The 27,865-nt window shown below is 38.0% G+C and overlaps 11 protein-coding genes across 11 annotated transcripts; 6 read left to right on the top strand and 5 right to left on the bottom strand.

The window, feature by feature from the left end:
* Window positions 1–312: 312 nt before the first annotated feature.
* Window positions 313–919, bottom strand: BATDEDRAFT_88624 (uncharacterized protein; the record flags this gene model as incomplete). The annotated part of the gene is made up of 2 exons (XM_006679147.1): window positions 313–543; window positions 673–919. 2 exons carry the CDS (start codon window positions 917–919, stop codon window positions 455–457), a joined length of 336 nt encoding a protein of 111 aa, XP_006679210.1. The 3' UTR covers window positions 313–454.
* Window positions 920–1,374: 455 nt separating this feature from the next.
* BATDEDRAFT_33248 (guanine nucleotide-binding protein subunit beta) lies at window positions 1,375–3,136 on the top strand. The gene is made up of 5 exons (XM_006679022.1): window positions 1,375–1,427; window positions 1,508–1,579; window positions 1,969–2,109; window positions 2,180–2,454; window positions 2,661–3,136. The coding sequence occupies exons 1-5, from the start codon at window positions 1,391–1,393 to the stop codon at window positions 3,081–3,083; spliced, it is 948 nt and encodes a 315-aa protein (XP_006679085.1). The 5' UTR covers window positions 1,375–1,390; the 3' UTR covers window positions 3,084–3,136.
* Window positions 3,137–3,230: 94 nt separating this feature from the next.
* On the top strand, window positions 3,231–5,608 carry BATDEDRAFT_88622 (uncharacterized protein; the record flags this gene model as incomplete). Its single annotated transcript, XM_006679226.1, has 6 exons — window positions 3,231–3,243; window positions 3,345–3,497; window positions 3,652–4,024; window positions 4,251–4,795; window positions 4,890–5,226; window positions 5,413–5,608. The coding sequence occupies 6 exons, from the start codon at window positions 3,231–3,233 to the stop codon at window positions 5,558–5,560; spliced, it is 1,569 nt and encodes a 522-aa protein (XP_006679289.1). The 3' UTR covers window positions 5,561–5,608.
* Window positions 5,609–5,880: 272 nt separating this feature from the next.
* BATDEDRAFT_88769 (uncharacterized protein) lies at window positions 5,881–7,565 on the top strand (the record flags this gene model as incomplete). Its single annotated transcript, XM_006679225.1, has 7 exons — window positions 5,881–6,150; window positions 6,325–6,394; window positions 6,561–6,658; window positions 6,730–7,005; window positions 7,104–7,163; window positions 7,241–7,400; window positions 7,507–7,565. 7 exons carry the CDS (start codon window positions 5,881–5,883, stop codon window positions 7,563–7,565), a joined length of 993 nt encoding a protein of 330 aa, XP_006679288.1.
* Window positions 7,566–8,184: 619 nt separating this feature from the next.
* On the top strand, window positions 8,185–10,640 carry BATDEDRAFT_11413 (uncharacterized protein; the record flags this gene model as incomplete). The annotated part of the gene is made up of 10 exons (XM_006678787.1): window positions 8,185–8,441; window positions 8,547–8,771; window positions 8,961–9,083; window positions 9,151–9,231; window positions 9,351–9,428; window positions 9,509–9,593; window positions 9,669–9,790; window positions 9,877–10,028; window positions 10,193–10,376; window positions 10,490–10,640. The coding sequence occupies 10 exons, from the start codon at window positions 8,185–8,187 to the stop codon at window positions 10,638–10,640; spliced, it is 1,458 nt and encodes a 485-aa protein (XP_006678850.1).
* A 1,739-nt stretch (window positions 10,641–12,379) lies between these two features.
* Window positions 12,380–13,744, bottom strand: BATDEDRAFT_88620 (uncharacterized protein; the record flags this gene model as incomplete). Its single annotated transcript, XM_006679146.1, has 1 exon — window positions 12,380–13,744. One exon carries the CDS (start codon window positions 13,742–13,744, stop codon window positions 12,428–12,430), a length of 1,317 nt encoding a protein of 438 aa, XP_006679209.1. The 3' UTR covers window positions 12,380–12,427.
* A 156-nt stretch (window positions 13,745–13,900) lies between these two features.
* On the bottom strand, window positions 13,901–15,886 carry BATDEDRAFT_25058 (uncharacterized protein; the record flags this gene model as incomplete). Its single annotated transcript, XM_006678941.1, has 5 exons — window positions 13,901–14,807; window positions 14,892–15,058; window positions 15,151–15,318; window positions 15,612–15,649; window positions 15,742–15,886. The coding sequence occupies 5 exons, from the start codon at window positions 15,884–15,886 to the stop codon at window positions 13,901–13,903; spliced, it is 1,425 nt and encodes a 474-aa protein (XP_006679004.1).
* A 1,628-nt stretch (window positions 15,887–17,514) lies between these two features.
* BATDEDRAFT_25057 (uncharacterized protein) lies at window positions 17,515–19,836 on the bottom strand (the record flags this gene model as incomplete). The annotated part of the gene is made up of 1 exon (XM_006678940.1): window positions 17,515–19,836. The coding sequence occupies one exon, from the start codon at window positions 19,834–19,836 to the stop codon at window positions 17,515–17,517; it is 2,322 nt and encodes a 773-aa protein (XP_006679003.1).
* A 1,396-nt stretch (window positions 19,837–21,232) lies between these two features.
* Window positions 21,233–21,880, top strand: BATDEDRAFT_25056 (uncharacterized protein; the record flags this gene model as incomplete). Its single annotated transcript, XM_006678939.1, has 1 exon — window positions 21,233–21,880. One exon carries the CDS (start codon window positions 21,233–21,235, stop codon window positions 21,878–21,880), a length of 648 nt encoding a protein of 215 aa, XP_006679002.1.
* A 1,952-nt stretch (window positions 21,881–23,832) lies between these two features.
* On the top strand, window positions 23,833–24,369 carry BATDEDRAFT_25055 (uncharacterized protein; the record flags this gene model as incomplete). The annotated part of the gene is made up of 1 exon (XM_006678938.1): window positions 23,833–24,369. One exon carries the CDS (start codon window positions 23,833–23,835, stop codon window positions 24,367–24,369), a length of 537 nt encoding a protein of 178 aa, XP_006679001.1.
* A 1,106-nt stretch (window positions 24,370–25,475) lies between these two features.
* On the bottom strand, window positions 25,476–26,429 carry BATDEDRAFT_25054 (uncharacterized protein; the record flags this gene model as incomplete). Its single annotated transcript, XM_006678937.1, has 1 exon — window positions 25,476–26,429. The coding sequence occupies one exon, from the start codon at window positions 26,427–26,429 to the stop codon at window positions 25,476–25,478; it is 954 nt and encodes a 317-aa protein (XP_006679000.1).
* Between the last annotated feature and the right edge of the window lie 1,436 nt (window positions 26,430–27,865).

Genomic DNA, 27,865 nt, shown 5'->3' with positions numbered 1-27,865 from the left:
CTTACAAAACCCAACATTTGTAAGTGACAGACAGATCATCACAAGGAAATGTATTCAGGCTTTATTGGCAATATTCAAACAAATATCTGGATTGTAATGAGCGAATTTGATGATCGTACAGTGTATGGCTATGCAAAGGTAAAACTGCAAGATCTAAATACAGCAGTTCAACAAATGATGTGAGGACTGAGACACTATATTGTCGATTCTTGAACTCTGCAGAGAATGATTCAAGTATAATAAAGAATGAGGTTGTTCGCTGAGCAATTCCAACACCAAAAAACTGAGAATATTTATTAAAGCAATCAATTTGTGGTAAGAAAGCAACGGACATTTAACCATTGTTTATTTGAAGCAAAATAGAGGAAATCACTGCATGATAAATATATGAAATGTTCCATTTTATGTGGATATGGCTGTAATTCGAGTTGATTGCTGCGATGTTTTTAAAAGACTAACCATTTAATGCATAAACAGGTGCATCTTCTTCAACATCCACAAGGCCTAGTCCTTTCAAAGCATCGACTGTACTTACAGGAATCTCTACAGTTTATCAATGACAGCGGCATCCATGTTACAGAGTCAAATGTGATAAGATGACAAATAAGCATCAGCAACATCGTTGTGATATAGAATAAACTTGAGAAAAGTAGAGATGCGAATTATATTTACCAACTTTGATAATACCAGGAAGAGAGTCATATGTAGTTAAAACAACACCAGCTACGCTGTGGACAAACTCAACGACAGTGTTCAAGCCATCCTGGCCGACACCATCCTTTAAGCTGAGCAAGTAAGTTTTATAATCAAGAGATGAAGTGTATGCCTGTGCAGTGACCAAAGGGCTGATTAAGGCCAATCCAGCAAGTACAGCCAGCAGTAGACAAACAAGACGGTTGGTGGCAGAATAGAGATGCATATCAGCAAGACTAATTAGTGAATTGGAAAGTTTGTTGTATTGACGCAAAATGGAACATCAAGGGCGTATAATAAACAGCCAATTTTATGAAATAATTGGGCAGTATTATTGGTAAAGTTGAACAGTCTTTCTCCTGGTGATCAACATGTATGGCTGCATTTCCTGAAATGTGCAATCTTTATTTCAAAGAGACAGTCAATGCAGGACAAGTCCAACTCTACTCTACATGAACATGACTGTAGATTCTAGTCAAGTAAAATCACATGACATTCACGTGATTAGTTGTGTTACTTTCAGTTTTTGCCAACCAGAAACCGTTTTCAGAATCTTTTGCTGCCAATTCGTTTTTCCCTCACATTATCTGGTGCGTGTTCTGCTGTTTGCACATGAGCCGAGTTTGCTTTGATGGATGTGCTGACCTATTCTTGATGATCTTTTATTATTTTCGACTCTCAGCAACCAGCAGCAATCATGGCAGATACTCTTGTTCTTCGTGGAACACTTAAAGGTATGTGCTGCTTAATGAATCTAAAATCAAGTTTGTTGCTAATCTTCTTATAACTTTGTCTGACTATCTAATCACAACAGGCCACACTAATTGGGTTACTGCCATTGCAACTTCTCCCGAGTCTCCCGACACCATTCTCTCGGCCTCTCGTGGTATGTGTTCCTTTAACTCTGGATCAAAGAATTGAATTTGCAACTGCTGTTCAAGTTGTGAAGAATTCACATGAATGTCTTGTACAGCTAGGCGGGCCCAAGAGATAGAGTGCATCCATCCATCACGCATACATGTGTCAGACACTCATGCATGATGGATGGATGGATGTCTAGTCATGCATGAACATGCATATTTCTTGATTTGCCAGCTTTCCTTAATCTTGATGCAACAGCACTGCAGTTATTGGACTTTTCAACTGATCCTTACTGACTTGGATCCAGTTTTTTGTCAAACTCCATTTATATTCAAGTTGTTTGATTACTAAAACTTTGCTTTTATCTGGGCATTGATTATATCGATCTCACGGATTGTTGATGCTGCACCATAGACAAGACTGTTATTGTCTGGCGCTTGACTCGTGATGACTCCAACTACGGTGTTCCTTACCGCTCGCTCACTGGACACAACCACTTTGTATCTGATGTTGTGATTTCATCTGACGGCCAATTTGCTTTGTCTGCCTCATGGGGTGAGTTGGAGTATGCTAGTTTGTTTCAAAACTGTTTGTTTAAAAGGCTCATGGTAAATTCCGTGTATAGATAAGACTCTCCGTCTGTGGGATCTGAGCACTGGAAAGACCACTCGCCAGTTTGTTGGCCACACCAACGACGTTCTTTCAGTTTCATTCTCTCCTGACAATCGTCAGATTGTTTCTGGATCGCGTGACAAGTCCATCAAGCTGTGGAACACTCTTGGTGAGTGCAAGTACAACATCATTGAGGATGGTCACTCTGAGTGGGTCTCTTGCGTCAAATTCTCTCCCAATCCCTTGAACCCTGTTATTGTTTCCTCTGGATGGGACAAACTTGTCAAGGTAATACGATGGTTGTTGGAGATTTGTTGAATAGTAGTGTTTGTAGATGATTATTACCATATTTGCTACTTCAGAGGCATTACGCCAATGAGACTAAACTCACCCATAGAAAATGATACACCATTACTATTGTACCTGCTTATTTGATTGATTTTTGCAGATTATTTTGCTAATCAGATTGTACTTGACCGTGACTGTATGATTAGGTCTGGGATCTTAGCAAGGGAAAACTCAAGACAAACCACTACGGTCACACTGGCTATATTAACACTATTACAATTTCTCCTGATGGATCACTTTGTGCCTCGGGTGGTAAGGATGGTGTGACTATGCTGTGGGATCTTAACGATGGTAAACACTTGTACTCTCTCGAGGCTGGTGATATCATTAGCGCACTTGTGTTCTCTCCCAACCGATACTGGCTCTGTGCTGCCAGTGGCAGTGGTATTAAAATCTGGGATCTTGAGAGCAAGTCTGTTGTTGCTGATCTTAAGCCCGACTTTGCCCCTCAAGGCAAGAAGAGCACTGTTCCTCAATGCATCTCTCTTGCCTGGTCAGCCGATGGCCAGACTCTCTTTTCTGGACACACTGACAATGTCATTCGTGTGTGGCAAGTCACCCGCGCATAAACATCATGCAGTTTGGATTCTTGAAATGAACAGGTGTTTTTAGCATGAATAGCAATTGAATATTTATTTCATGAATGAGAATTTGGAGAGTTTGGACGTGAAGTTTTTTGGGTTTTTCTTTCTTTAGAAATCCTCTACAAAAGCAACATGTTTTGTGCAAGTGAGTTATGACAGACTGTCTGTATGAACAGCACAAGGATTCTCTTGAAATGAGATTTTGTTCCTTTTTCTGACTACGATTCTGCATTGAACCGACTTTAGTTTCTGGTGAAGCTCCGCGAGAGCCAGTAGTGTCCATCAAATCAGGTCTGCTGTTTGAAAAGAGTCTTATTTTAAAGCATATTGCAGACTGTGGTACTGATCCTGAAAACAACGAGCCTTTGACAGTCGATGATTTAATCTCTGTCAAGTCTGGTACGTTCTAGTGTTTGGATGTAATCATAATAACTGCTCAATCTAGAATTCCATGTTCAAGTATTGGTCTCGACCTACAGATCACTTGTTGAGTTTATAGTCCATACTCTGCTTTTGTATAACTTTTGTATTCCTAATCTGTACACTCAAATAGCTAGCAAGGTAATCAAACCAAGACCTCCTGTTGCCACATCTATCCCAACATTACTGCTTACTCTTCAAAACGAATGGGACTCGGTCATGCTCGAGACTCATCAGCTGAAACAGCACTACCACTCCACTCGTCTTGAGCTGGCAAATGCTCTATACGAATACGATGCTGCTAAACGTGTTATTGCCCGCTTGATCAAGGAAAGAGACGATGCTCGATCTACTCTCTCCCAGTTCAAAGCTAGTCATGGCACTTCTCAGTCAAACGGACATGCTGTTGCTTCCGATAATACTACTGCAGATGTAGACATGGCTCCTGTTACCGAATCTGCTTTACCTGAAGCTATGGTTCAAACAATCAACAAGACATCTGAAGAGTATGTATTATATACTACAAATTCCAAGATGTATTGGGTCGACTTTGTTGTCACACTGTCCAGTAAATACAGTGTGAATTATCCTATTTGGCATTTCATTTACATGAATACAACTGTAATGCTCTAAACTGCTACAATAGATTGCATAAATCGTTCAATGATATTCCATATATACTGGCCTTTTATTGACTTTATTTTCCATTTCTGATCTATTTTCACTCGGCAGACTGTCCCAAACTCGACGGAAGCGCAAAGCACCCGAAACTCTGGCTACAATCGAAGAGATTGCTTCCATGACTGAGATTGCTGAAAATACCTCTATACACACTGCTAAAGAGCCCACCAGTCTTTCTCTCGATTTGTTTACCGCTGATATTGACGGAAACAGTATTTCTTGGGCACTTTTGGCTGGAAAGGACGGCTCAGTGTATATCCTTGATGCTTCTAACAAGTGCGAATCGGAAATTTCACATGCTAAAGCTCACTCCAAACCAGTGACCTGCGCTGTATGGAGAGGTGCTTCTAAAAAGTCCTTTATCACCACGAGTTTTGATCATACAGTTAAACTATGGAATGTCGACCGTGTCAAAAACAGCTACAAGATTAAAAGCGCTATTGTGTTTGATGCACATAAAGATCGGGCTACTATGGTATCGGTTCATCCATCCGGAGAATTTGCTATTTCTGTAGGAATGGATTCCATCTGGGCTATTTTAGATCTAGATAGTGGCAAGATTGTTGCCTCTGTGTCCCATCCCGAAATTACTTCTGGTAAGTTATTCAAATAGGGTCTGAATTACAACTGCTGTTATGTTAATAGACTATAATACCTGCTTAAACTTTGTTATTTGCTTGATCTGTATAGGTTACACTACTGTCCAGTTTCATCCTGATGGATTTCTTCTTGGAACTGGAACAAATGACTCACTGATTCATCTTTGGGATACAAAGACGCTTACAAAGGCACACACATTCACTGGACATTTAGATGGCACTATTACTAGCATTGCCTTTTCTGAAAACGGATATTATCTTGCTTCAACCTCGGACAAGGAAACATGTGTGCGTTTTTGGGATCTTCGCAAACTAACAAACTTTTACACTTTGGAGTTGGGTCCTATTGAGGGTGTAACTGGTATAGCTCGTGTTCGCTTTGACCATAGCGGACAGTATGTTGGCATCTGTGTTGGCAATGAGCTCAGGTAATTTGATACTAATTTATGCATGCCATCACAAAAATTCAACCAAACTTTGCTTTTATCTTGTCTTGAATGCAATGTGAATTTCAAATGTTTGTGCTTTACCCACCATACACTAACTTTTTGCATTTGCTTTTTTATACTCATGGCTCTGTTGCTGATCAATGCTCTGTTTGAACTGCTATTTAGAATTCATCTTGTAAAGAAATGGGATCATGTAGCTACATTTACAAACAATGGTGCGTCACTAACCGACTTTGCCTTTGGCGTGGATGCAAAATATGTGGTAATGGTTGGACAAGAGCGAAAATTGAGCTTCTTTTCAAATGCAGAATAAATCGTCACTGATTAATATGGATTACCAAATGAAACTTTATCAGTTTGATATTTTACTACTTTTTACAAATATGGCGTTGATTGCTTTGATGTGTGGTATATATATTGAATGTAATGCTCAATTATATCCACACTCGTACTTGCTAGACTAACCACATGTCAAGGTATCAAGTAGATTGCTTTATGGATTTAAAAACAAGCTTTTTACAACCCGACTTTGATCATAGAATGTGCTTTTGGACAATAAAAATGCTGCGAATTTGTACTACAATTCGACTTTATCTTGCATTGCAAGAATACTTTTTAATTCACATTATCCATATGGCGTCTTCACAACTAAAATTATCTTCTGGGGATGCGTCTACGCTAAACCAGCCAGCAACAGCGCAAACTTTTTCAGAGCCTGGCACTCGAAACTCTACTACTTTTGGTGCTATGACCACTGGTACAAACCAAGTTTCTACGCCAGGCTCAAACGCGACGCAACTATTGATGAACGAGAATGGTGGGAATAGCCAGTTTATGTTATTTGATAATAAAAGGCCAAACTACCTGGATGTATTAAAAGAAAAACTTGAAAAGGCAAACAAGGTGAGTCAATTGGTTGCTTTTCAATATTCAGTCGGCTCTTTTTACAATGGCTTGGCAAATTCACGATACTTGTAAACGTAGACTTGTGTAGCCTATTGTTTTAAAAATCCTGCTGTATAATTAATCATGCAAACAACAATTGCAGTGACTAATGACTATGTTTTTAATCGGTAGACATCTATGATATACACTGTGATCATTACAGGCGAACTGGCCAAAAAATTGGATCGTGTAGAATTTTCATGTAAGTGTTTAGCATCTTGAAGCATATAACTAAAAAATAAATTGCAATCTATATTTAAAGATGGTCGTGTCCAACTTGCTACTTTTAAGCCATGTTTCTCTAAATTATACATGCTGGCTCTTACAAATGGATCAGCACTTATACTTGTAAATCTTTAAATGCATAGCGTATTATCAAAAGTTTTTTAAGCGACAGCAGTCGGAGAATGAGCTGATTACTGGAGTGCTGCTCATCTATCGCGAATCGTTTGCTCACGTTCTCGAGGTATGTGTCAATGGTAGTGATATCTATGTTTTCTAATTTAGTGATGACCCTACACTGTGATATTCTTATAGGCCAGTCAAAAAGTGGTGTATGCTTTTCTTCGAGACATTGGCAGTCAACCCACATTTGTGCCCAGAACTGACTTTACTGGCCTTAATACGGACTCGAAACCCCAAGCAGAAGATGTTAATATCGCAATGATGGTTAATACAAAAGTATTGTTGCTTTCAGACAATACATCGGAAAGATCGTATCCCTTTTGGGCTAGTAAAGTGATTGATAGCAAAGAGGATTCGCTTGAAGTAGATCCTTCCTTGTTTGCTGATGATGCCTTTCTAGACAAGATTGTAAGCCATTGAATTGACCGAGTTTATACTCGTATTGCGTGTTGAATGGCAAACTCAAGCTTGAATCCATTACATGTTTTTGGAATTCGCATCAATAGATCTCGGATACCTGCATCGGACTACTTTCAGTAGGCACTCAGCTTTCTAGTTTAAACAAGGTAAATTGAGTTTGATCCTGTTCAAATAGTATTGCAGTTGGATTGACCATTTATGTCATGTTCTGATATATGATTAGAGTGAGCTCAAACATGCGTTTGAAGAAATCAGCGAAAGATTCAAGGATTACTTGCCACATCAGAATATTTTGAATGCCATTACTGGCTGCTCAAATATCATTTCAGTAGATGGATGGCTCAAGGCATTTGATAGTCCCATGCAGTTGACTTTTGAAAGTGGTAAGTATGGCCAGTCAAATCTGCACCAGATTCGATTTGATCCTACATATTGGATTGTAAATAGTAGTTGGCTAATCTAGAAACTGAACAACTGTTTAATAATTAGAAATTGTATGGCCCGCACCCAAAGCACTTGTTTTTTACAGCCATATTCACGTAAAATGAAGCACTAATAAACGACCAGTCTTGTGGAATGATGGATCAGTTTACTGGATAGCATTGTTTTTTGAACTTGTAGCTGTATCGACCACATCAAAACAGCTGAATTCAATCCATGAATCTGGAGTCGAGTTTGAAGATTCTACAATGTACAACTACCAAGAGGACATGGAACAAGTTCAAACTATACTTTGTAAGCATCATATGATGCTTACACATTGAGCCGAGAATGTTTATTGAAACAGTCCATCAAAAACCACAACGAATATCCAGCCAGTTTATTCCAAAGCAAAATAGAAACTCCAAGATGAATACAATTGCATATCTTGCAAAGAGCCATGACAGACACAAGCATGACAACAAGCTTCAGTGTTCATGGCAACTGCACCCGTTTTACTGTGTAGATTAACAGCCATAAACAGTAAATTAGAACATCCAAATGACTTGAACATTAACAACTCTAGTTGAACACGTGGAGAATACCATTGATTCACTGGCAAATAATGTTATTTTGAGTTTTCAGATATTTACCGGAGTAACTCGACCTTCAAATTACTACTTGAATATTCGTTTCCATCAGATATAGCCATTAAAAACTTGCAATTGAAATCGCCTTTTTGAAACAATGCAGTCTAAACTTGAAGCTGACAAGAATGATTTGATGGAATCCAACATTGACTGGGCCATGGTCAATGGATTGATGATTCACCCGATTGACAAGAATAGCGGCGTTGCTTGTCCAATTCACATCCCCTTTGCATTGGTGCCTTCGCCATATCCACTCGAATCCTATCAATTGGCATATGAATTACAGCCTCTTGCCAACCTACTTGTCGACCAAGTCGCCAATGACAAGACTTTTATGGATAGTGTTTTTCAAGAGTATGTGATGGCCACATTCTATCCTGTTTAAAATTCAACGAGTTTCAAGATCCAATTAGGTCGATTAAATCTTGTTAATAATCTGAATGGTTTTTCACTTATTAGAGTTGCAAAAGTAGACGATTTTACCAAACGACTATACCAAGTGTATCTGGAAACGCTGCGCCAACCACATCATCAAACCATTAAACTCGGTATTCATCGCTCAGATTATTTACTACATATTGCGGCTGATGGTGTACCAAAGTTGCGACAGATTGAAATCAATACCATCTCTGCAGGACTACCCTCGCTTTCTTCTCTTGCTTCTCGACTTCACCGGTATGTTTTGTTTTATACCCAACGCTTACTATTTAGCAAAACCATTGCCAAGTCTGATTCTATTATACCAATGACTAAGCGTGTTTTTGATCGCATTATCAAACATTCATGGGTTGCTCATTAACGGTTTGATTCTTTAAAATTATACACCATCTATGGCCATTCATTTTTACAATACTACAGATTCAATCTTGATAGTCCTCTGCTCCCAGCAAAACTTCAGTTGGAGAAGTTTCCAAATGCAACCCTTCCAATGTCTGAATCGCTTTCTGGAGTGGCAAATGGTATCGGAGAGGCGTGGAAACTCTATAATCGTCCAAAGTAAGCCAAAAGTCCATGCAATAGGTTTAAAACACTAGACGATATTATTTCTAAAGCTGGTTTCTAGTTCAATTGTAGTCATGCTGGTACAACCAAACGAATTCAATATTTTTGATCAGAGATGGATCGAGTACACATTAAGAAACAAGTATGTGGTTTTATTTGATCATCATACTGCTTTGTAAACTATTTCTACTTTGGCCTACTAGCCATATTGATATCTACTTTGACTTGATTAAACATTGAATCAATCAACGATACTTTTAGTTATGGTGTTCGCCTGATGCGTAAAACCTTGACTGAAATGGATGCGCAATCTCGACTCGAGGGGTCTGAAAATCGTCTGTTTGTGTAAGCACTGCGTCTTTGATGTTCATTCATTTTGGTTCTCTTTCTCTGTTGACTACCCACTGGACTGACACTAGTTTAATACTTTACAGTGATAATGTAGAGGTTGCTGTTGTGTACTATCGAGCTGGATACACCCCACGCGATTACCCCAGTGAAAGAGTGGGTATATGCGCTATTCTACTGCATGTTTAGAATACAAATCTGATGGGTTTACAATTACATCCTTGATTCTAGGAATGGACTGCGCGTACTACAATAGAAATATCCAACGCCATAAAGTGTCCCAATATTGCTTACCATCTTGCTGGATCCAAAAAAATCCAGCAAATATTGGCGTTTCCAGGAGTACTTGAAAGGTAAGCAAAGTATTTATGTGGTGCTTTTGTTGAAAATAGATATACTTCATTGTTTAATCATATTCCGATATTGGTTTTTGTTATAGATTTCTTTTCAGAAAATCAGATGTTGAAAAGTTTAGATCGACTTTTGCTGGGCTATATCCTCTTGATGATAGCGAAGAAGGAAGACTTGCATATCAAATGGCAATTTCAAATCCTGAAAAGTTTGTACTGAAGCCGCAACGTGAGGGTGGAGGTACAGTAACAACATCCTTGACTATAAATATTGAAAGGGATATGCTATAATGATACTTTCACTGTTGTTCATGGTTTGAAAGTATTTACTGATGTTTATATATCACACTGTCAATTGTACTAATTTATTTATGCAACGGTGGTTTTAATTTTTGTAATTCAAAGGCAACAATATATACGGTTCTCAAATTTGTACGGTTCTCAAGTCCATGACAATTCAGGAGCGTAGTGCGTACATTCTTATGGATTTGATTGTGGCTCCACAGTTCAAGGCATCTGTTGTAAAAGAGCGGACATTGATTGAACGCGATGTAGTAAGCGAGTTGGGCATGTTTGGCGTTTGGCTTAGGTAAATCGAGATTTAACTTTGAACTTTTTGATTTGTCTGTACTTGTATATTGAAATTATTTTTGTTAATTTGCATTCGATTAACACCTATACCCATTATATTTGTATTGCAAGTGATGGCCAAATTGTATATCAAAACTCGACTATTGGTCATCTCATGCGTACAAAAAGTGCTTCAGTAAACGAGGGAGGTGTAGCCACTGGAAGTGCTGTAATTGATACACCTTTCCTTGTTTCAGGTCTTAAATATCAAGTCAAAGTTTGATTGTATCTGTTAAAGCGCAATAAACTAGTTTTAAATGGTCCAATGCCAACAACATGGTTTGCATTTTCATACCATATCATCACAAGTGTTTTTAAAAAAGTACAACACCATTATTGCTCGTGTGTTAAATGGCATTTGGTATAATACAATTGCTGATGGAGTTGAGCAATCAAATCACTATATTGCTTATGTATTATATCTACAAATAATATAACTGAATGCTTTGTATTACAAACCACTCGGTGTTCAGATACACAATGATAATGGTAGTACAACTCATGGCAGTTGTACAAACCAAATGTGATTAAAACCAATAATAATGTCAGACAAGATTGGATAATGAATTAGCGTGTAAATCATCAACATTGACCAAGATTGATTGAAATGGTGAGATTGAGTTGGATGGTGATGAACACAACAAATGTGTGTACAGAGTTGTATTGACAACATTGACAGTCAAACACAATACATGAATGTGGGTTCAGACTTGATGATCGTATAATGCATGATTACTAAGAGTGCACAAATTGTAGATTCAACATTATAGTCTGATTGTGTCATATGATGATCGTTGTGTTTATTGAACAATCAATGCAGTCAATGTGTTCGACATTGGTAATGTGAAACATACAAGGACCTATACGCAAGATGTACATAGTTAAGGTGATGACTATTGCCACCTTTTATGCAATAACTATATGGTAATTAGGGACTTTCTCAATTATGACGTCCAAGTCACAGATACGCATAACTGTCCTCTACATCCTTATAAAAGGATCGATACTTGCTCTGACTAATAAACAATACAATTAACTCATTGGTTCATTCCTTCACGCTTATCTTTGACTGTTGTGATATTCTTCCAGCTATGCACAACTCAAACACGTCGTCATATGTCCACGAGCAACACACTCTTCAAATGAATGAGTTTGCAGGAGATTCGCTTGATTCTGGTTGATATTTACGATATCGATGCAAAGTTACATTCCAGAATGAACGTGTATAATCTGATGTGGGCAATCGTTTGGTTTCATTGTTATCAGTCATTGACACCAGTTATTGCATTGATTGCAAATAGTAGTCCAAGTAATCATGCATAAACAAACACCGGATAGTCACTGATAAACTGATGGTATCCAATGTATACATGACACATTGTATAGTTCCATTTAATTGCCAGCAATGTGTGATTGGATTACTCGAGTCATCAAGCAGTTATCAAGCAGTCATCAATCAGTTTTCAAGAACAATCAAGTCATGTCCAATAAACTGTCTGATGTGCAGGTGTTTTGGCATTGGTCCGTTGGTCCATTAGTACGATTGTTGGTTGGCAATTCAGACTTGTAAATGACAATTGATTCTTGATTGTTGCATTGGTGTCCATATGTGACTCATTGTATACGGAACAGGACTGACAAGTGTGTCTGAATTGATGACAGATGATACAGCCTATCCAACAAAAAGTAATACATTGATCGTGTCTGCATAGAAATAAGCTTCATAACTCCCACTTCTGAATGTATGAGAATCAACTTTCAAACAACGGATACGTCCAATGACTCTTGCAAATGCATTGATAGAGTGTTGTTGAATAATTCGAGTTTTTACAAATCAGCATCACTGGAAATAGTTACTGTTGTCCAGACAGTCACTTGTCCAGACATTACAGTTGTAATAATCTCCTTGACTCGAATTACTTATAATATATCAAGTACAAAGAACTGACAATCAAAAACTCATCTCATTATAAACGCTTTCTTTTATTACAGTATCATTGACAAAGAAGCTCAAGTTAATTTATCAATCATAGAAGCAATATTTTCTCTGAGCATAATCTCGACATCCTCGGTTTCATCGTCTACATTAGGGTTTGATTCAACAGGGGAGACATTTTCACAATGAGGTTTGGCTCCAAGAGATTCAACCATTTCTTTCAAGCATTCCCAAACCTCTGATGCTTTTGGACGATTAGCGGGGGTTTCATTCAGCATAACCTTGAGTAGTTTGCAGAAATTTGTGCGCCAATCAAGGAAAAAGGGAGCGTTTGGGCAGGGAAACTTGTCTGTCAAGAATTCGTCCAAGTTCTTTGTGATATCCGTGTAGAAACCCGAGCTAATTTGATGCTTCAAACTTTTTTGACCAAAGAGAAGAAGTCCAAGCTCAACAAAGATGAGACCAAGAGAGAACAAATCACCCTTTCGACCGACTTTACCAGTAAACTGTTCTGGAGGAAAGTATTCACGAGTACCCTGAACCTTGACAGATTTGGAATCCTTTGCAAAGGCTTTTGATAATCCAAAATCACAAATAACTGGCATCATTCTGTCGTCCAACAAACACAACAAGACATTTTCTGGCTTCAAATCTTGATGTTTAATTTTCTTTTTGTGAAGTGCAGACAATCCTGAAGCCAAGCAAGCCATCCAATCAGTAATGAGAATCAATTTGTCTTTTGGCTGCAGCTTAACCCAGAATTCCATTTCACTTGAGCCATCCAAGAATGCACGTAAATCAAATTCACACCAGGGATACGTTATGAGACACGTTTGATTATCCTGCTTGTAGGCGCATCGAAGGCGAAGAAGGTGAGGATTTTCAGTTTCAGTAGCCAATCGAAGAATCTTGAGCTCCATCATAATCTTCTCAGTGTCGTAGCCATCTCGAATAGTCTTTCTAGCGAATGAATCGCTTCCTTCAAAGACTTTCTCAATCACTCCGTAACCTCCAGTTCGAAGCCTTGTTTGAGAATCAACCACAAACGGAACAGAATCATAGGGACCAAGAGTTTTGTATTCAAGGGGTTTGAAAGTGACTGCAAAGAAGGATGATTGAGCTTGTAAGAAATGATGGGCAAACTTGACTGAACATTTCAAATTATCAACAATATCTTTTTCAGAGAGAGGAAGGTCGGCATCAATTAGGTCAGCTCTGACAAAGTACACAATAGTGCTGTTCTCGATATTGGGGGATGACTTGATGATGTCAAAAGTTTTTTGTAAATACTTTATGACATAGTCACCAATAGAGAATGATGTATCGTGTGGCTGGTATGTGACTGTAAAGTCAACTCCAGGACAGGTGATAGAAAGGTCGATTGGATTCATTTGGTAAAAGAAAATGGCAGTCACGAAACCTTTTAATACCAAATTTTATTTACAGGTAGAACTTCGAGTAATTTAGTGGATAATTTTATCCAAGAAACCCGACATTATCTGTTGCTCTTTGTAAATCTCATTCAAATAAAACGGTATTATTCGGTGTTATTTATATACTACTCCGAGTTGTTCCAATGCAAGATTAAATGTTGATGGTGATATATTCTGATCGAGTGAGTCAGCCTTCCATTGCTCCACAATATGCTGGTTTGTGATATCGATCCACCACATGGGTTTGCAAAGTATACATTGCAGATACTGGATATATTGCATTTCGACAAGTGTGCGTGCATCTCCATGTGCATACCCAGCCATTCCAGATTTCATATAAATTTCGGCATTGTCGTTGTATGGCCAAATGCTCGAATTAGCAACATGAACCCGATGCTGGAAACACGTTTCAATGATCTGGCCAGCAACCCTTCTGCTTTTTCCATTGCAGTCAGTATTCAAATCTACAATATCCATTAGATTTTCAAACATCTCGCCTTGTTCCAACTCGGTACATATTGAACTGTCTGGATGATTGTCGGCAAAATCAACAAGTGTTTTGAGTAGTTTTACAATACTAGTGTCACCACTATCATAATCATACAAACATAGATATCTACGTGAATAAATAGTGATGAGTTGCTGCATAATTCCATATTCTCGAAACACCTTGATCATCTCGTCATTGTTTGTATATTTCTGAATCATGTCGTTGACATATTCAAACAGGTACAAAGGGTCACCCATATTGAGATTGCACATCGATATCGTCAATTGCTCAAAAACCAACGATCGTACAAGCGATACAGGAAAGTCGCGCATATTGGACGCAGCTGATCCAGCCATCTTGATTATGCGTGTTTTTAATGCAAAGTCGTTGCTGTATTTGATACACAAGTCGCTAAGCATTTGAATCAAACCCGACCTTATCAACTCGGTTGCAATTGCTTCACAATTTACATAGCTGGAAAAATTATGGATAATTTCAATACTTTGATCAATCACTTCTTGATCGACACTCCTGTATTCATGTCATGTCAATCCAACCATGTCAAATTTACCAATTGTGATGACTGGACACACATTCATGCATAACATCACATACCTGAGCGTATTGACTATTGCTGGAATGACACCGCATCCCGCTGCTTTTACTGGGTCATGACGATGGATCTTCCAATACATGGTTTTAAGATTTTCGATAAACCCAACAGCAACTGAACCACTGGATGATTCCAGTCGTGAAACAAGTCTTGACAACACGATGCCAAACTAATGATATTGTTCAATGTCAAGTATACAATCAGATCAACAAGACATGACACTGTCCAAACTGATCCAATATTGTATCATTGTAAACATACATTTCCATCATCAATATCATGACAAACTTGCAAGAACAGGTCAATTGCCAATGTGAGCACTTCTCGATCAGATTCGTGAACAATAATCTCGACCATTGGCTTGATGTCAAATCCATCCTCCTCACTCCAGCGTCTATGTTTGTACAACTTTTTACATGTTTTTATCGCCTATATGCATATTGATACCAGATGAGTTGAATGACAATCATTTGATCAATATCAATCATGACTTGCCATCATTTTGACTTGACGGTTTGATGATTGTATGAGTTGTGCAAGTTGGTTGTTTAGTCGTTGAGATATTTTGAACCGATAATCACTGTATAAAATACCCAAAAACACTGCAGTAAACTTCATTACTTCGATCTACACAACACATGTTGATTAGTTTAGTCATGAACAATCCATTATTGTTACAATATATGAATACCTGTAAACTGGGTCGATTATACTCCAAATACTTGGTTATGATATCTTCCAATCCAATACTCTGTAAGTGCTGCAGTACATATGTATATCATGCCATTTCAAACCAACACAAAATCAGCAATGGTTTGAACTCATCAATAATACAATGACTACTAAACTTACTGTAGTCCTGTTGTTTCAACTCCTGTAGCAATGCAAGCAGTCTGACCCATACTTCATCAGCCTTGTATAGTTGAGTATCTGTTGTTAATAGTTCCAAATCTTCCAGGTGTTTGATCAACTCTTTCATAACATCATCCAACTGCATGTTTGATAAAATTAGTAAAGTTGAATTTTGATGACAATTTCATTCATGCGAATGTCCAACAATTGCCAAGAATTGTTCATGTTTGGATTGTTGTAAAACACACAAACGAGTTGTTCCATTTTAGTATTGTTTTGATCAGTTTGTTGTAACAAAATTGGATTGTTATCAAACATGCATTTAGAAATACTGTAAATTAATATTCTGAATGTGATCGTTGTAGATTTGGTTCAATAAACAAGTTAGTTTACTACAACACATGGTAATGGATTACTAAACATCATCATAAATCGGATGAAATGGACTGGAATGGAATGATATCAATGACAATCGCATTACAAACAGTGTGTGGTGATTAAACCATCGAGTATTTTCAAATACAAACTTGGATGAAAAGTCTTGTCACAATACTGATCAACTGTATTACTGTTTACACTGTGGTATTATTGATGTATTGGAATATTTGGTGTTCAGATACACAATGATAATGGTAGTACAACTCATGGCAGTTGTACAAACCAAACGTGATTAAAACCAATAATAATGTCAGACAAGATTGGATAATGAATTAGCGTGTAAATCATCAACATTGACCAAGATTGATTGAAATGGTGAGATTGAGTTGGATGGTGATAAATACAACAAATGTGTGTACAGAGTTGTATTGACAATATTGACAGTCAAACACAATACATGAATGTGGGTTCAAACTTGGTGATCGTACAATGTATGATTACTAAGAGTGCACAAATTGTAGATTCAACACTATAGTATGATTGTGTGTCATATGATGATGGTTGTGTTGATTCAAGAATCGACAGTGTTTATCCAACCAATACAGCAAATATCACCACTCAACTCAACGGGTGATCGTTTAATGGCATGTTATTGGACTGACAATCCCAAAAGTCAATTTAAACAATATTTGTAATATAAAGTTTGGATTACAATGTACATTCAAGGTTTCATTCCTGTATTCAAATGATTAAATAACTGCAGCCATATCATTCAGTCATACAAATATGTACAAATATGTACAAATCAAACAATCACAATTAAACTACACACTTTGGTAGTATACATGAAACATTGATACCAGTTTCTTGACCGTCAATTACTGCTAAATGTGTCCATAGTTGTCACACACTGTTTATTCGAGATGTGCAATCTTGGACAAAAGACTTGGTGTACAATAGTGGATGACCTGGAATGATTGGTTGCTTACCGTGCCAGATTCATGCTCTGACTCGAATGAACACAATTGATGAGATTCACCCATAATCACTGCTATATTTTGTCCAAGATTGTAAAAATGAATCAATGTCATTAAAACTGAAACTGAATAAATAGTACTTGAAAGTTGCAATGATTTGGTTGATTTTTGTGTAGTACATGCCAACATCTAGTCAGCGTTCATTTATTGCAATCGATAACTTGCTGAATTCGATAAAATCAATACTTGAACTCATGTTTTACACCTTCTACATTTATGACTGATAAATAGTAAAATGTAAATACTAGCCAGGTTTTTAAAACTTGATTCTTGCACGAGCCGACTCGTTCAACTTTCCACCCCATTCTGACACCAATGATTCAAGTTCATCATAGCTTGCAATGCGTTTGCTGTAGCGCTATTCAATGACCTTGTTTGCTAAATCCGTTTGCTCATGATTGGTACCACAGAATATCTGTTTGATCGAGATTTTCAATGCAGAATTGGCATCAATGGCCATAGAACAACCTGGATGACCAGAGAGTGAACCATGAAAACACAGAGAATCTGATGCAGAAACAAAATACGTTGAATCTGGAACAGGGCTAATGTTAATCTGTGAATATATGCTCATCAGACCAAAAACAGAGTCCAACTTGAACTTGTTTAAACATGCTGGCGGATTCGGTAATTTTGATCGGAAAGTGGTCAGATCCGAGTTTGTAATATCAGAACCAAGTCGTTTTCGTTGATCCAAAACTATGATATAGCCAGAGTCTTGTTCTGCGCATTTCAGAATAAAGTATATATCCACTCCTGGTCCATTCTCACCATTGAGCACAATTTGCAATGTCTCGCCGCCAACCCAGTCAACGGAATAATAGCTGGTGTCTTTCCGAGTGATCATTCGTGGCATATCAGGTCCATATTGCTCGTTTGATCGAAAAACTTTGGCGATTCTGATGTGAACTTGAGTATTGAAAATACCTGAATCAAATCGCGATCCACACAGTATATCAGACAGAGAAAGTATCGATATTCCCAATACAAGAAACGAGTTGATTCTGATACAGTAGAAACTAGCACCAAAATACTCCCATGATGACCAACGAGTCATGTTGGAAAGTGGATATTCAACGTCAAGCGACAAACCATTCAACGATGATAGGAGTGCTGTTTCAAATTGGTTTAGACCGACGCTTTCATTCAATGACCTCTTCAAAGCCTGAACAATGATATGGAACGGTACAATCACTTGACCATCATCTTGAATTTGACACATCCCGTGTCTAACCATTTGATTCCAAGTAAGGTTTCTTGAATAAGGTAGCGATGATTCAGAAAACGGACAGTCTAGTAGATATGTAACAGGAGTGTTTGTAAAAGAAATCGCCAGTAGCTTCAAAATATCAGCGAGTGACAATTGATGATGCTGCGAATTTGAAAGCGCAGTCATTCTTGCCTCCTGAAAATTGTGTTCGTTTAGATCAGCCAGTTTCATGAATACAACTTCTTCTGCAAACTTAGTCAGTAGTCTTGGCACTCCGCTTAGATGAAAGACATTTCGAGCAAAGGCTTCGCTGACCACGAATCCACAGTGTGTATTCGAAATAAAAGGACCAATAGCCTCCATTGATTCCATGTGAGTTAGAAACCGGGTTGGTATTCTCTCAATATTAGGATGTGATGTTCGAGCAATACGAATCATGTTCAGGTCAGCTCCCGCCAGCATACAGAAAAATGTAAGCCTTGACGTTGTAGAACAATAGGAAGAATCACACAAGATATCCAGCAGAGAACCCAATTCATCTTGACAGAGTTTTCGATATTTATCGACTCCAACAAATAAAAGTATGTTATCTTGAGTTTTCTGACTCCAATAAAGCTCAATGGTCGATAAAGCTAATTGCATTGTGAACCTTTTTCTGTTCTTTGGTGACTTTTCACGCATCCAAACATCGAACTTGTATTGCGCCTTGAAAAACGAATGGAGTACTCTCCAGGCAAATGAACATTTGATTCCAAGGAGTTTGTCAATCTCGCCATATGAATTCCCGTCATTTCCAAAAGAAACGATTGCCAAAAGTCTTTTGCCTTGAATCCCTGTCATGTCTAAAACTGTGGTAGAGCACTCTGTCATAAGTCGAGTTCTTCCCAATCCCGGCATACCAGTACAAACAGGAATACGTCTTGAATTCCGATCAATATTGCTGCGATGTCGATAGGTGGCCATAAAGCATGATGCAATGTGTTGGAGCGATTTCTCTCGACCAACCAGTGGAAATACAACTTTTTGATTGGGATTGGTTTGCTGCTGAGATAGAATTTGTTTGTCAGCCAAATCAACTGTAGAACTATTATTTGACCCAGAAAGCCATTCCAAGAGACCAGTGGCAGTCATGGGAATTTGGTTTGGATTGGAAAACATTGTATCATCCGCATCACTCTCCACATCACTCTTTGACTTGATAATGAGTGGACTAGAACCAACAGTTCCGTTTGTTTTGAGAACAGTAATGGGTTCCCAGGAGTTGTAAGTCATTTCCACTCCATCCACCACAAAATGGAGAGTGAGGGGACCATAATCTGCTGGGATACCAGCAAGCCTTCTAGTTGGTTCGACAGCAATAGCTGCAACCAGGTCAGAAATATCAGGCTCTTTTCCTTCAGGTACATGCAAGTATTGAGTAAATACTGACACTGGAGAGTTGTTCTTGTATTGAATATAAAATTTGGTCATTTTTGAGTTTGTTGAAGAAAAGAAAAGAAAAAAGAACAAAACGTGATTTTGTCTCACATTCAAAATTTAAGTGAGACAAATTCAACTCAATTGTTACCGAGTGTTGACATTCATTGTGATGTCAATCATTGTTAATCAATTGTTGGATTGGTAAATGTGTTACAAAACATGCTGAATCTGACAAGTGGATAATAATTGTTCCAATCAACACATGGATTGAATTGACTGAAACATTGTCATTGATTGCAGTCACTGTTGGCCAATACACTATAATATACTCGATCATCAGTCGAGTCTGCATATATCAACTAGTTGCGACATGTCATAATCAATGTGGATTGTATTGCTCACCAATCGATCATGTAGTCAATACAATCACCAACATATCGATGCGTGTTGACTTGCGGTTACAACTCGTCAATTGCATCCAATGTTACAGGTGATGCACATCTGATTACTGCAAATCAACAACTTGTCAATCATATCATAGTGTGCATTGTCAACGGACCATGCAATTACAAATCAATGTATACGTGATCAACATTTGATATTTGATGGTGATGAGCCAACCATGATTGATTGTATCATACAACTAATACAGTTGCATTGTCTGGTATTGATGATCGACCCATTCATGTCAAACAGTAACTAATGTGTGTATATCGAGTTTGTGTTGCATGGACACATCAAGGTGTTTGATAACGAGTCCAACATGATGATACAAACCCAACATTATATGAATATCCAAGTTGATGAATCAAGTCAAGGTTTACAAAGTGTCGATATGTCAGGTCAATCAAACAAGTCAGTCAACCATTATATGGTGACTAGTGATGACACGGTTTGAATATCAACGAGTTAGATAGTCGACAATATGGGTGATTGTGATTTGGTCAAACCGCAACACTCGCATATCACTGAGTTGGTTTGATGTGTGTGATGTATGCAGTGATCGTATACTGGTTGATTGGTGCAATATGATCATGTCACATACTATTATATTGGTGAAAATGTGTTGTTGAACAGATGAGATCCAGAGTGTTTGCAACATAAATGGAGTGGATGGACAATATTGCTTGTGTATCGTCATGTGGTGATATTATCTGGAATATGCTATATAGCGGCATCATAGTGCAACAATATACTCTGATCGTTGATCCTGATATCAGGGTTTCAGATCAATACTGCGGATCATAGCATAAAGGGAGATCCCTTTAAAGCCAAATTGGCATTGATTGCAATAAGCCAGTGATAACCCAGACAACACAAATCCCTTAGGACGGTCATTCAAGGAATATGCTTTTAATATTATCAATCTAGTAATGAGTACAAATACGACATCAAATCGACCTGTTGAATGACACTCATCTACAACTTGCTCAACCAAACCAATACAATGAAACTATCAATTGCCGTACTGTCATCGATCCTTGCTGTCTGCTCAGTCACAGTCGCCAATCCAGTTGATCCCAGTTCGACCACAAGCACTGAGGCTAGTACTTATACAATGAGTGCTGAGGCTAGCACTTCGACAGCCTCTACAAGCGGAGCTTCAGCCGGTGGATCTGACTATTCAAGCTCATATGATGAATTTGAAAAATACTGTTATTCATTTAGTCTTGATCAAGCGATGTTGATCAAAAGACTTGCAAAAGCTGAGGCTCAATTCCCCAAACTATCCAAGAAAACCAATGATAAACGTCATCAGCATGCTGCTCAAAAAAAAGTGGTTGATGAGTTGCAGGATATACTCGATGGCTTATATGGAGCTATGCATTGGGGGTTGGAGATTGCCGAGCTTGCCGAGCTTGAAGCTGAACTTCTAAAACAGCGTGAAATTCTTGAAAAAATTGAAGAGGAGTTGAACGTATGCTCTATCAACTTTGCGAATAAGATTGACGAAGGTAACTATTTGCAGAAGAAACTTAAAAAACAACCTTTGATCGGATCATCATCAATTTCTGGTGATGGCTTCCTAGACCTGAGATCAGTTTCTGGATATAATGATTGTTATCATTATTTCTACAATCGTTTTTTGCAATGATTGTTATAATCTGGATATGGTACAACTTTTCAAGATTATGATGTTTGGCAACAAACTCTTCAACCAAACCCATCACATTGTTGCAGCTCAATGAACTATCAACAGTCTCATCTAGAATATACTACAATGCAGCGTGTATTGCATGGTGGTTTAATTGTCATGTGTCATGCATTCAATGTCATTCATTCAATAAACATCGTGTATTGTCAAACAATAGTGTATTATATTAATGGCTTGATCATATTGCACCAATCAACTACTATGTGCTGTCATGACTGATCATTTGGTGTGCTACACATATTGGATGCATGCAAATACATGACTGTCAACTCCTTGTTGTTGAAATGGGTTCAGATCACCATCAGCTCACTCACTCGTTGCACCAATGCGATTGCATGATCAATCTGACACCAACCAAACCACACTCGAATATATATGTTCCAGTCATGTGCATGGTGTATCGATTGTCAACTCACAATGTCAACTCCAACACATTCCATCATGATTATGGTCACATCACACCATGCTGATGTATGTCGATCGGTACCACATTGCAACCAGTTATCATCCAATGACTGCAATGCAATACCGTGCATGTATTGTGACTGATACGTTGTGCACCATCAGCAAGTGTGCAACTGTCACTCGATATATCGACTCTGATATGCAACAACATGCTGTGTTTACCATGATCAGGTTTTTGATCAATCTTGGACTCACAATACATGATTTGTCATGTTGGATCGTGTGGATGTGTCATGGACTGCAATTTAGTTGCAGATACACATATGTTTGACATTGACTGATGCATACTGTGCAACGACTGATCAGTGCGGGTGTAATTGCACACTTGGTGGTATTGTGCATTATGGTTGTTTGACAATGGATGGATGCTGGATTAGTCAGTTATATGCAACCCATTTGAATCGATCTACTTGAACAAACATTCGATGTAACTGACACCAATGTGTATGCATGGCTGTTGGATCAATCGAGTTTCTGATGGTAGCGTAACATTGGTAACAAACACAACCCTTATACCATCACAGGAACAATCATACAACAGTTGACCAATACACTTGTAACACCACCAGCATATGCTCGTATGGATATGGTTTGTTCACATGAGTTCATTTCATGTCTTGGCATTCGTTTAAATAAAACTTGTTCAAAAGTAAATCATGACCATAGCAGGGTTACGATTGTAATAGTACACCAAAGTCGTATCCTGCAGCCATTAACAATGTATTACAATCAAACGTTGCATAGAAACCTTCACTTTGATCATGGTTTGGAACTGTAAACTGCCTGTTTGGTTTATGTTAATGTACAGATTCTACAAATGGTATGCCAAAAATCATGCCAAAATCAAAATCACCAAACAGTATCGTTAGATCAGCCGAGTGATGTCATGTATTCAATCGAGATGGATTGCAGTTCAACAAACTGGTTGCAGTGTACAAGACACGAACAATAAATGATTCTGTCATCCAAATCAGCACTAAACAATCTACCGATACTTTGAATAAACATCAATAAAAACATACTCTTGTGTGGTTGAATGAAATGTACACATCAAATACTTGATCCACATTGATGGTGACAATTACGCATTTTTTTGACTTTATTCTCACTTGGTCCCTATTGTTCGTATTGTTCCTACTATCCCTATGTCGTTAGCCGTAAGGGTTTTGAAAGACACAATGTTGCCCTTTAGACTTGGTGGAAACTGGCATCGGAAATACTGAGACTGATTGCTTGTTGTGTGCTTGAACTCCCTTATCTGGTGTTCCATCTTACACGAGTACAGTTGTAAAAATAGCCTTTAGTTTTGGCCCTTTAATCAATCCATGTTGTATAAATATCAAAACAAACTGCCAAAACTATCCAGTATTTCGACACTATCGGAATAAATTGCTGCTCGTCTGTATTGTTCATCTGGATAGTTTACAATGAAACAAGCTGTGATTTTTGTGATTTCGCTGCTGGCAGCCATGTCGTCGGCTATAGTCGTATTGACTTCTGAAAGTCCAGCTCCAACATTCGAACCATCACCATCAACATCAGGTTCAACATCAGGCTCAACATCAACTCCAGACCCAGACCCATTATTTCAGTCTCATAGTGATACTCATACCAACAGTCTGTTTTTGCACTACAATACACTTTTGGAACAATACAATTTGAAAGCTGCTGAATGCGAAGTTTTAAAACAGGATTGCGAAAAACTCGGCAACATCGCACAGGCACAAACGCTTACACATACTCTGACTCTAGATAAATGCACTCGTGATAGAGACTCGTCAAAAAAAATGCGATTAAAGGCCATCTCCAACTGTATGAAAGAAAATTTAAAAAAGGCTGAAGATGTATATATTAAATCTCTCGTGAAAAAAATCCATATATGTGATGAAGCTAGTCAACTCAAATCAAAAGTAAGCGAGGTCAAGATTCAGAACCAAATCCTGCTATCTAATAATCAACAATAGCTTGATTAAATATCAAACTGCTATCAATCTGCATACAATTGAAACAATAAAGTTTGGGATCATGATATATGCATATTGTTTGTAGGTGCACATTATACAACAGTGAATGCAATGGATTGTCATTGGCTGTTGTTTTGAACCCTCTTGTCAACAAATGCAACTGCTTATGACATGCAATAGATTTGAATAATATACCAACAAAAAATCAACATAAACTGGTTTATCGAGTATGTTGTATACAACAATTGCTTTTATACATGTTTGATATGGATCATTCAGCTGGGACCATTGCATTGTTAATAATCGACTACAGACTCATGGATGTGTATTTTAAGCTAGTTTGTATCATAATTATGACAGGATGTGTGATGAGATGATGCAGTGGACATATATACAACGTGTATTACAGTAAAAACATGGACTGATTGTTTGAACATGTATGGAGCAGAGCTGTTGTAACATCCAAACAACTATACTAAACATGTTGAAAAGCATCAAATGGCAGTAGGTTGATCACCAAAAAGCAATACTACAAGTCTGAAATGCAACATGATGACTATTTATCAACGTAATATTGATTGTCTGGTATTTACACTGAAATCAATATCAAGTGGGTTCCAATTACGATTTTACTGATCATGATGGATAATGATGGCAAATGTTTGGCAAGTCAAAGATATGGACATGTGAATGTGGATGCTAATCACCATTGAATCAAACCACTGCATGTTTTGTTGCACAGTAAATACTATATTGAACAAGTCCAAGTCCAAATCCAAGTGTGTGTAATGCTACTGAGGCTGATAATGAGTTACACTTGTGATTGAAACCTGATTGGTATTGCATGTCATGTGCCAATACGACATGTCAAGCAATATCATATCGACACAATACACACATGTATGTCAGCATCATCAATATGTACAACTATGCAATATACAATCAACTGTATTGTATTGGAAATACAAGTGTCAATGTACAATATGATACCATGTCAACCAAGACAGTGAAATGATCAGATATAATGCATGTAAATCCAAATTTATTGTAAATTAAATCAGAAATACAATTGAATCGGTTGAAACCAGTCCAGATTAACATTCAAATCAAACGGATGATTCATCATCTGATTCATCTGAATCGTTAGGATTAGGCGAATCCAAAAATGATTTGAGCTCATTCTTAGATTTGGGAGTGTCATATACACGAGAAGATTTGGGACTTCCCCACAAACCAAAAAGTCGAGAATTGGATCTGGAAGTCCTTTGTGTGCTGGACAAAGCTGCCTGTGTACTGGATGATGTTTGAATGGGCTGAACTGAAACTGTAGACGTTTTGCTTGATGATGATGGACTTTTATGATGTTTTGATTTGTTCTGGGTTCCACTAGTAGAGGCTTGCTCGGATCCCGGCTGTTTGTTTAGTCGGAGAATAAGAGATTGGTAGATACCTTCAATAAAACTGGGATTTGATTCCAGAAATTCGATTCGAGAATGCAGTGATGTTGTACTCGGACTATTTTTGAACAGGCGCTTTGCAAGTTTTTCTCTGGTTGAATCAAGCAGTAGATCAGCGTGATAAAGATCCTCATCGAGTTTCTGAAGCTTTTCTTGAAGGCTGAATAATTTTTCGTCCTCTTCATCAATCTTCTGTCCAATTATTTCTCTTTTTTCTTGATACACTGGATCATTCCTGTTCGGATATTCCATGAACAGCTCGTAATTCTCTCCAAGCAGGCGTTTTATCAATTCTTTTTGATTGAGCTCTTCAGATTTGGCCGAGTCACACGCTTTCTTTGCCTCTTGATATTCTTGATCCGTTTGTAGGTATCCTTCAAACAACTCCATATCATCCTTTGAAAATTTACTAAGATCAACTAAAGATGTAGCTTCTTCATAAGAAAATACAGGATCCTCGAATACAGTACTTGTAATTTCAGTGGGTTGAGCTGTTGAAGTGCTAGCTTCAGCACTTGTAGTTGCGCTGGGATTGACTGGAGTGGCTGTAGTAACCGAGCAAGCAAACAGGATTGATGCCAATACTGTGACTGCGAGTTTCATTGTATTGGTTTGGTTGAGCAGGTTGTATATGGTTACTGAACAAGTAATATTCGATCGTATTTATATCGGCTGTTAGAAGGGTAATATTAAAAGCATGTTGGGTGACCGCTTTAGAGATTGGCTTTATTATCAGGGTTGATGGTGATTTGACATCAATATCCAACTTTGAAGGGATATCCATTTATATGGCGATCTGCAATCTTGATCAAACTATTGTTTGACTATGCATTCGAGTATCGTATGGCTGATTATGCAGTTTTACACCCTTATCCACCCTAAAAAGGGTCAGTGAGCTGAAATATGAACAAATGCATGTTTAAACAAGACTATATGCAACTGAATGTCAGCTCAGTTGTTGGATGGTCATCAATATGTGTTGTGGTTGATATGATTCAAACATGTTGTGGTTTAGTGATGCTCTGCATTCAACTCGACACGATCAATCATCACTACACATTGTCCAGTAATTCAATCAATCAACTGAATCAATACAATGCAGTTCATGTTGCAACCACAACATCACATTGATGATCAATGACTTGCAACTGTTGTGTTGGCATTGCATGTTGGGTATTACTATATCAATATCGATTGTCACTATATAGTTGTATCAACCACACATCATGATCATATATCATGGTTGATTCGTATTCTGGATTGATGCACTCATTTCATTCCATTGTATTCCATTCCATCACTCGAACACAAACATCGTATGACTTGTTGATTGCTAATACCCATATTGATCGAATACACACTACATGACACATGTCAGGTTAGCGTATACATTCCACTATATATGACATCATGTTGCTGATACCACGCATTGTGATTCAACAGTCAATCTGTATTCGAGTTCGACTACAATTGATCGTGTCAATCATAATATACACGACCAATTGTAGTCGAGTTGATCCAACTGAGTAGAGTCCGAGTCATCATGTTCATATCAAACCATTGTAAACCATGACAAGTCTATTGCACAACTCCACTCGTGTTGATTACAACATGCTATTCAGAAATGTATCATATTGTCCTGTAATGACTGTACATGATTGTACATGGTTGTTTGAAACCAGTAGCTACGTTGATTGATATCCACAATATGATCCAGTAGTCGTCCAGATTATGTGTTGTATTTGGTGTGTTGGGTGATGATATCAACCTGTAGTCAAGGTTTGACTATCTGGACATGTCGGTGACTTTTTACCAACTGTGTGCAACTCGATGTCCAATATCGAGTCATGTCATTGGTCAATTGATTGGTTCAATTCATCAGTGGGTTTGCTGGATTCATGTGGTGTGCAGCACTTTCAAGAGTATGTTGAATCTGTTGCAGTATTGGAACTTTGTAAACGGATCAACATACTAACCTGACCATGATTGTGGTGGTTATTGCAGTCGAGTCGTAAAGCTTATTCTGGCAATCATTGATG

Source organism: Batrachochytrium dendrobatidis, assembly GCF_000203795.2.
Source record: "Batrachochytrium dendrobatidis JAM81 unplaced genomic scaffold BATDEscaffold_6, whole genome shotgun sequence".
Taxonomy (NCBI): domain Eukaryota; kingdom Fungi; phylum Chytridiomycota; class Chytridiomycetes; order Rhizophydiales; genus Batrachochytrium; species Batrachochytrium dendrobatidis.
The sequence above is the reverse complement of the archived record's forward strand: the minus strand, read 5'-3'. Positions and strand labels throughout refer to the sequence as shown.

Excerpts from the sequence above, each read along its gene's own strand:
- BATDEDRAFT_33248 (XM_006679022.1), top strand. The coding sequence starts at position 1,391 with ATGGCAGATACTCTTGTTCTTCGTGGAACACTTAAAG. Across the intron at positions 1,428-1,507 it reads TCTTCGTGGAACACTTAAAG|GCCACACTAATTGGGTTACT; the intron begins GTATGTGCTGCT and ends TAATCACAACAG. Across the intron at positions 1,580-1,968 it reads CATTCTCTCGGCCTCTCGTG|ACAAGACTGTTATTGTCTGG; the intron begins GTATGTGTTCCT and ends GCTGCACCATAG.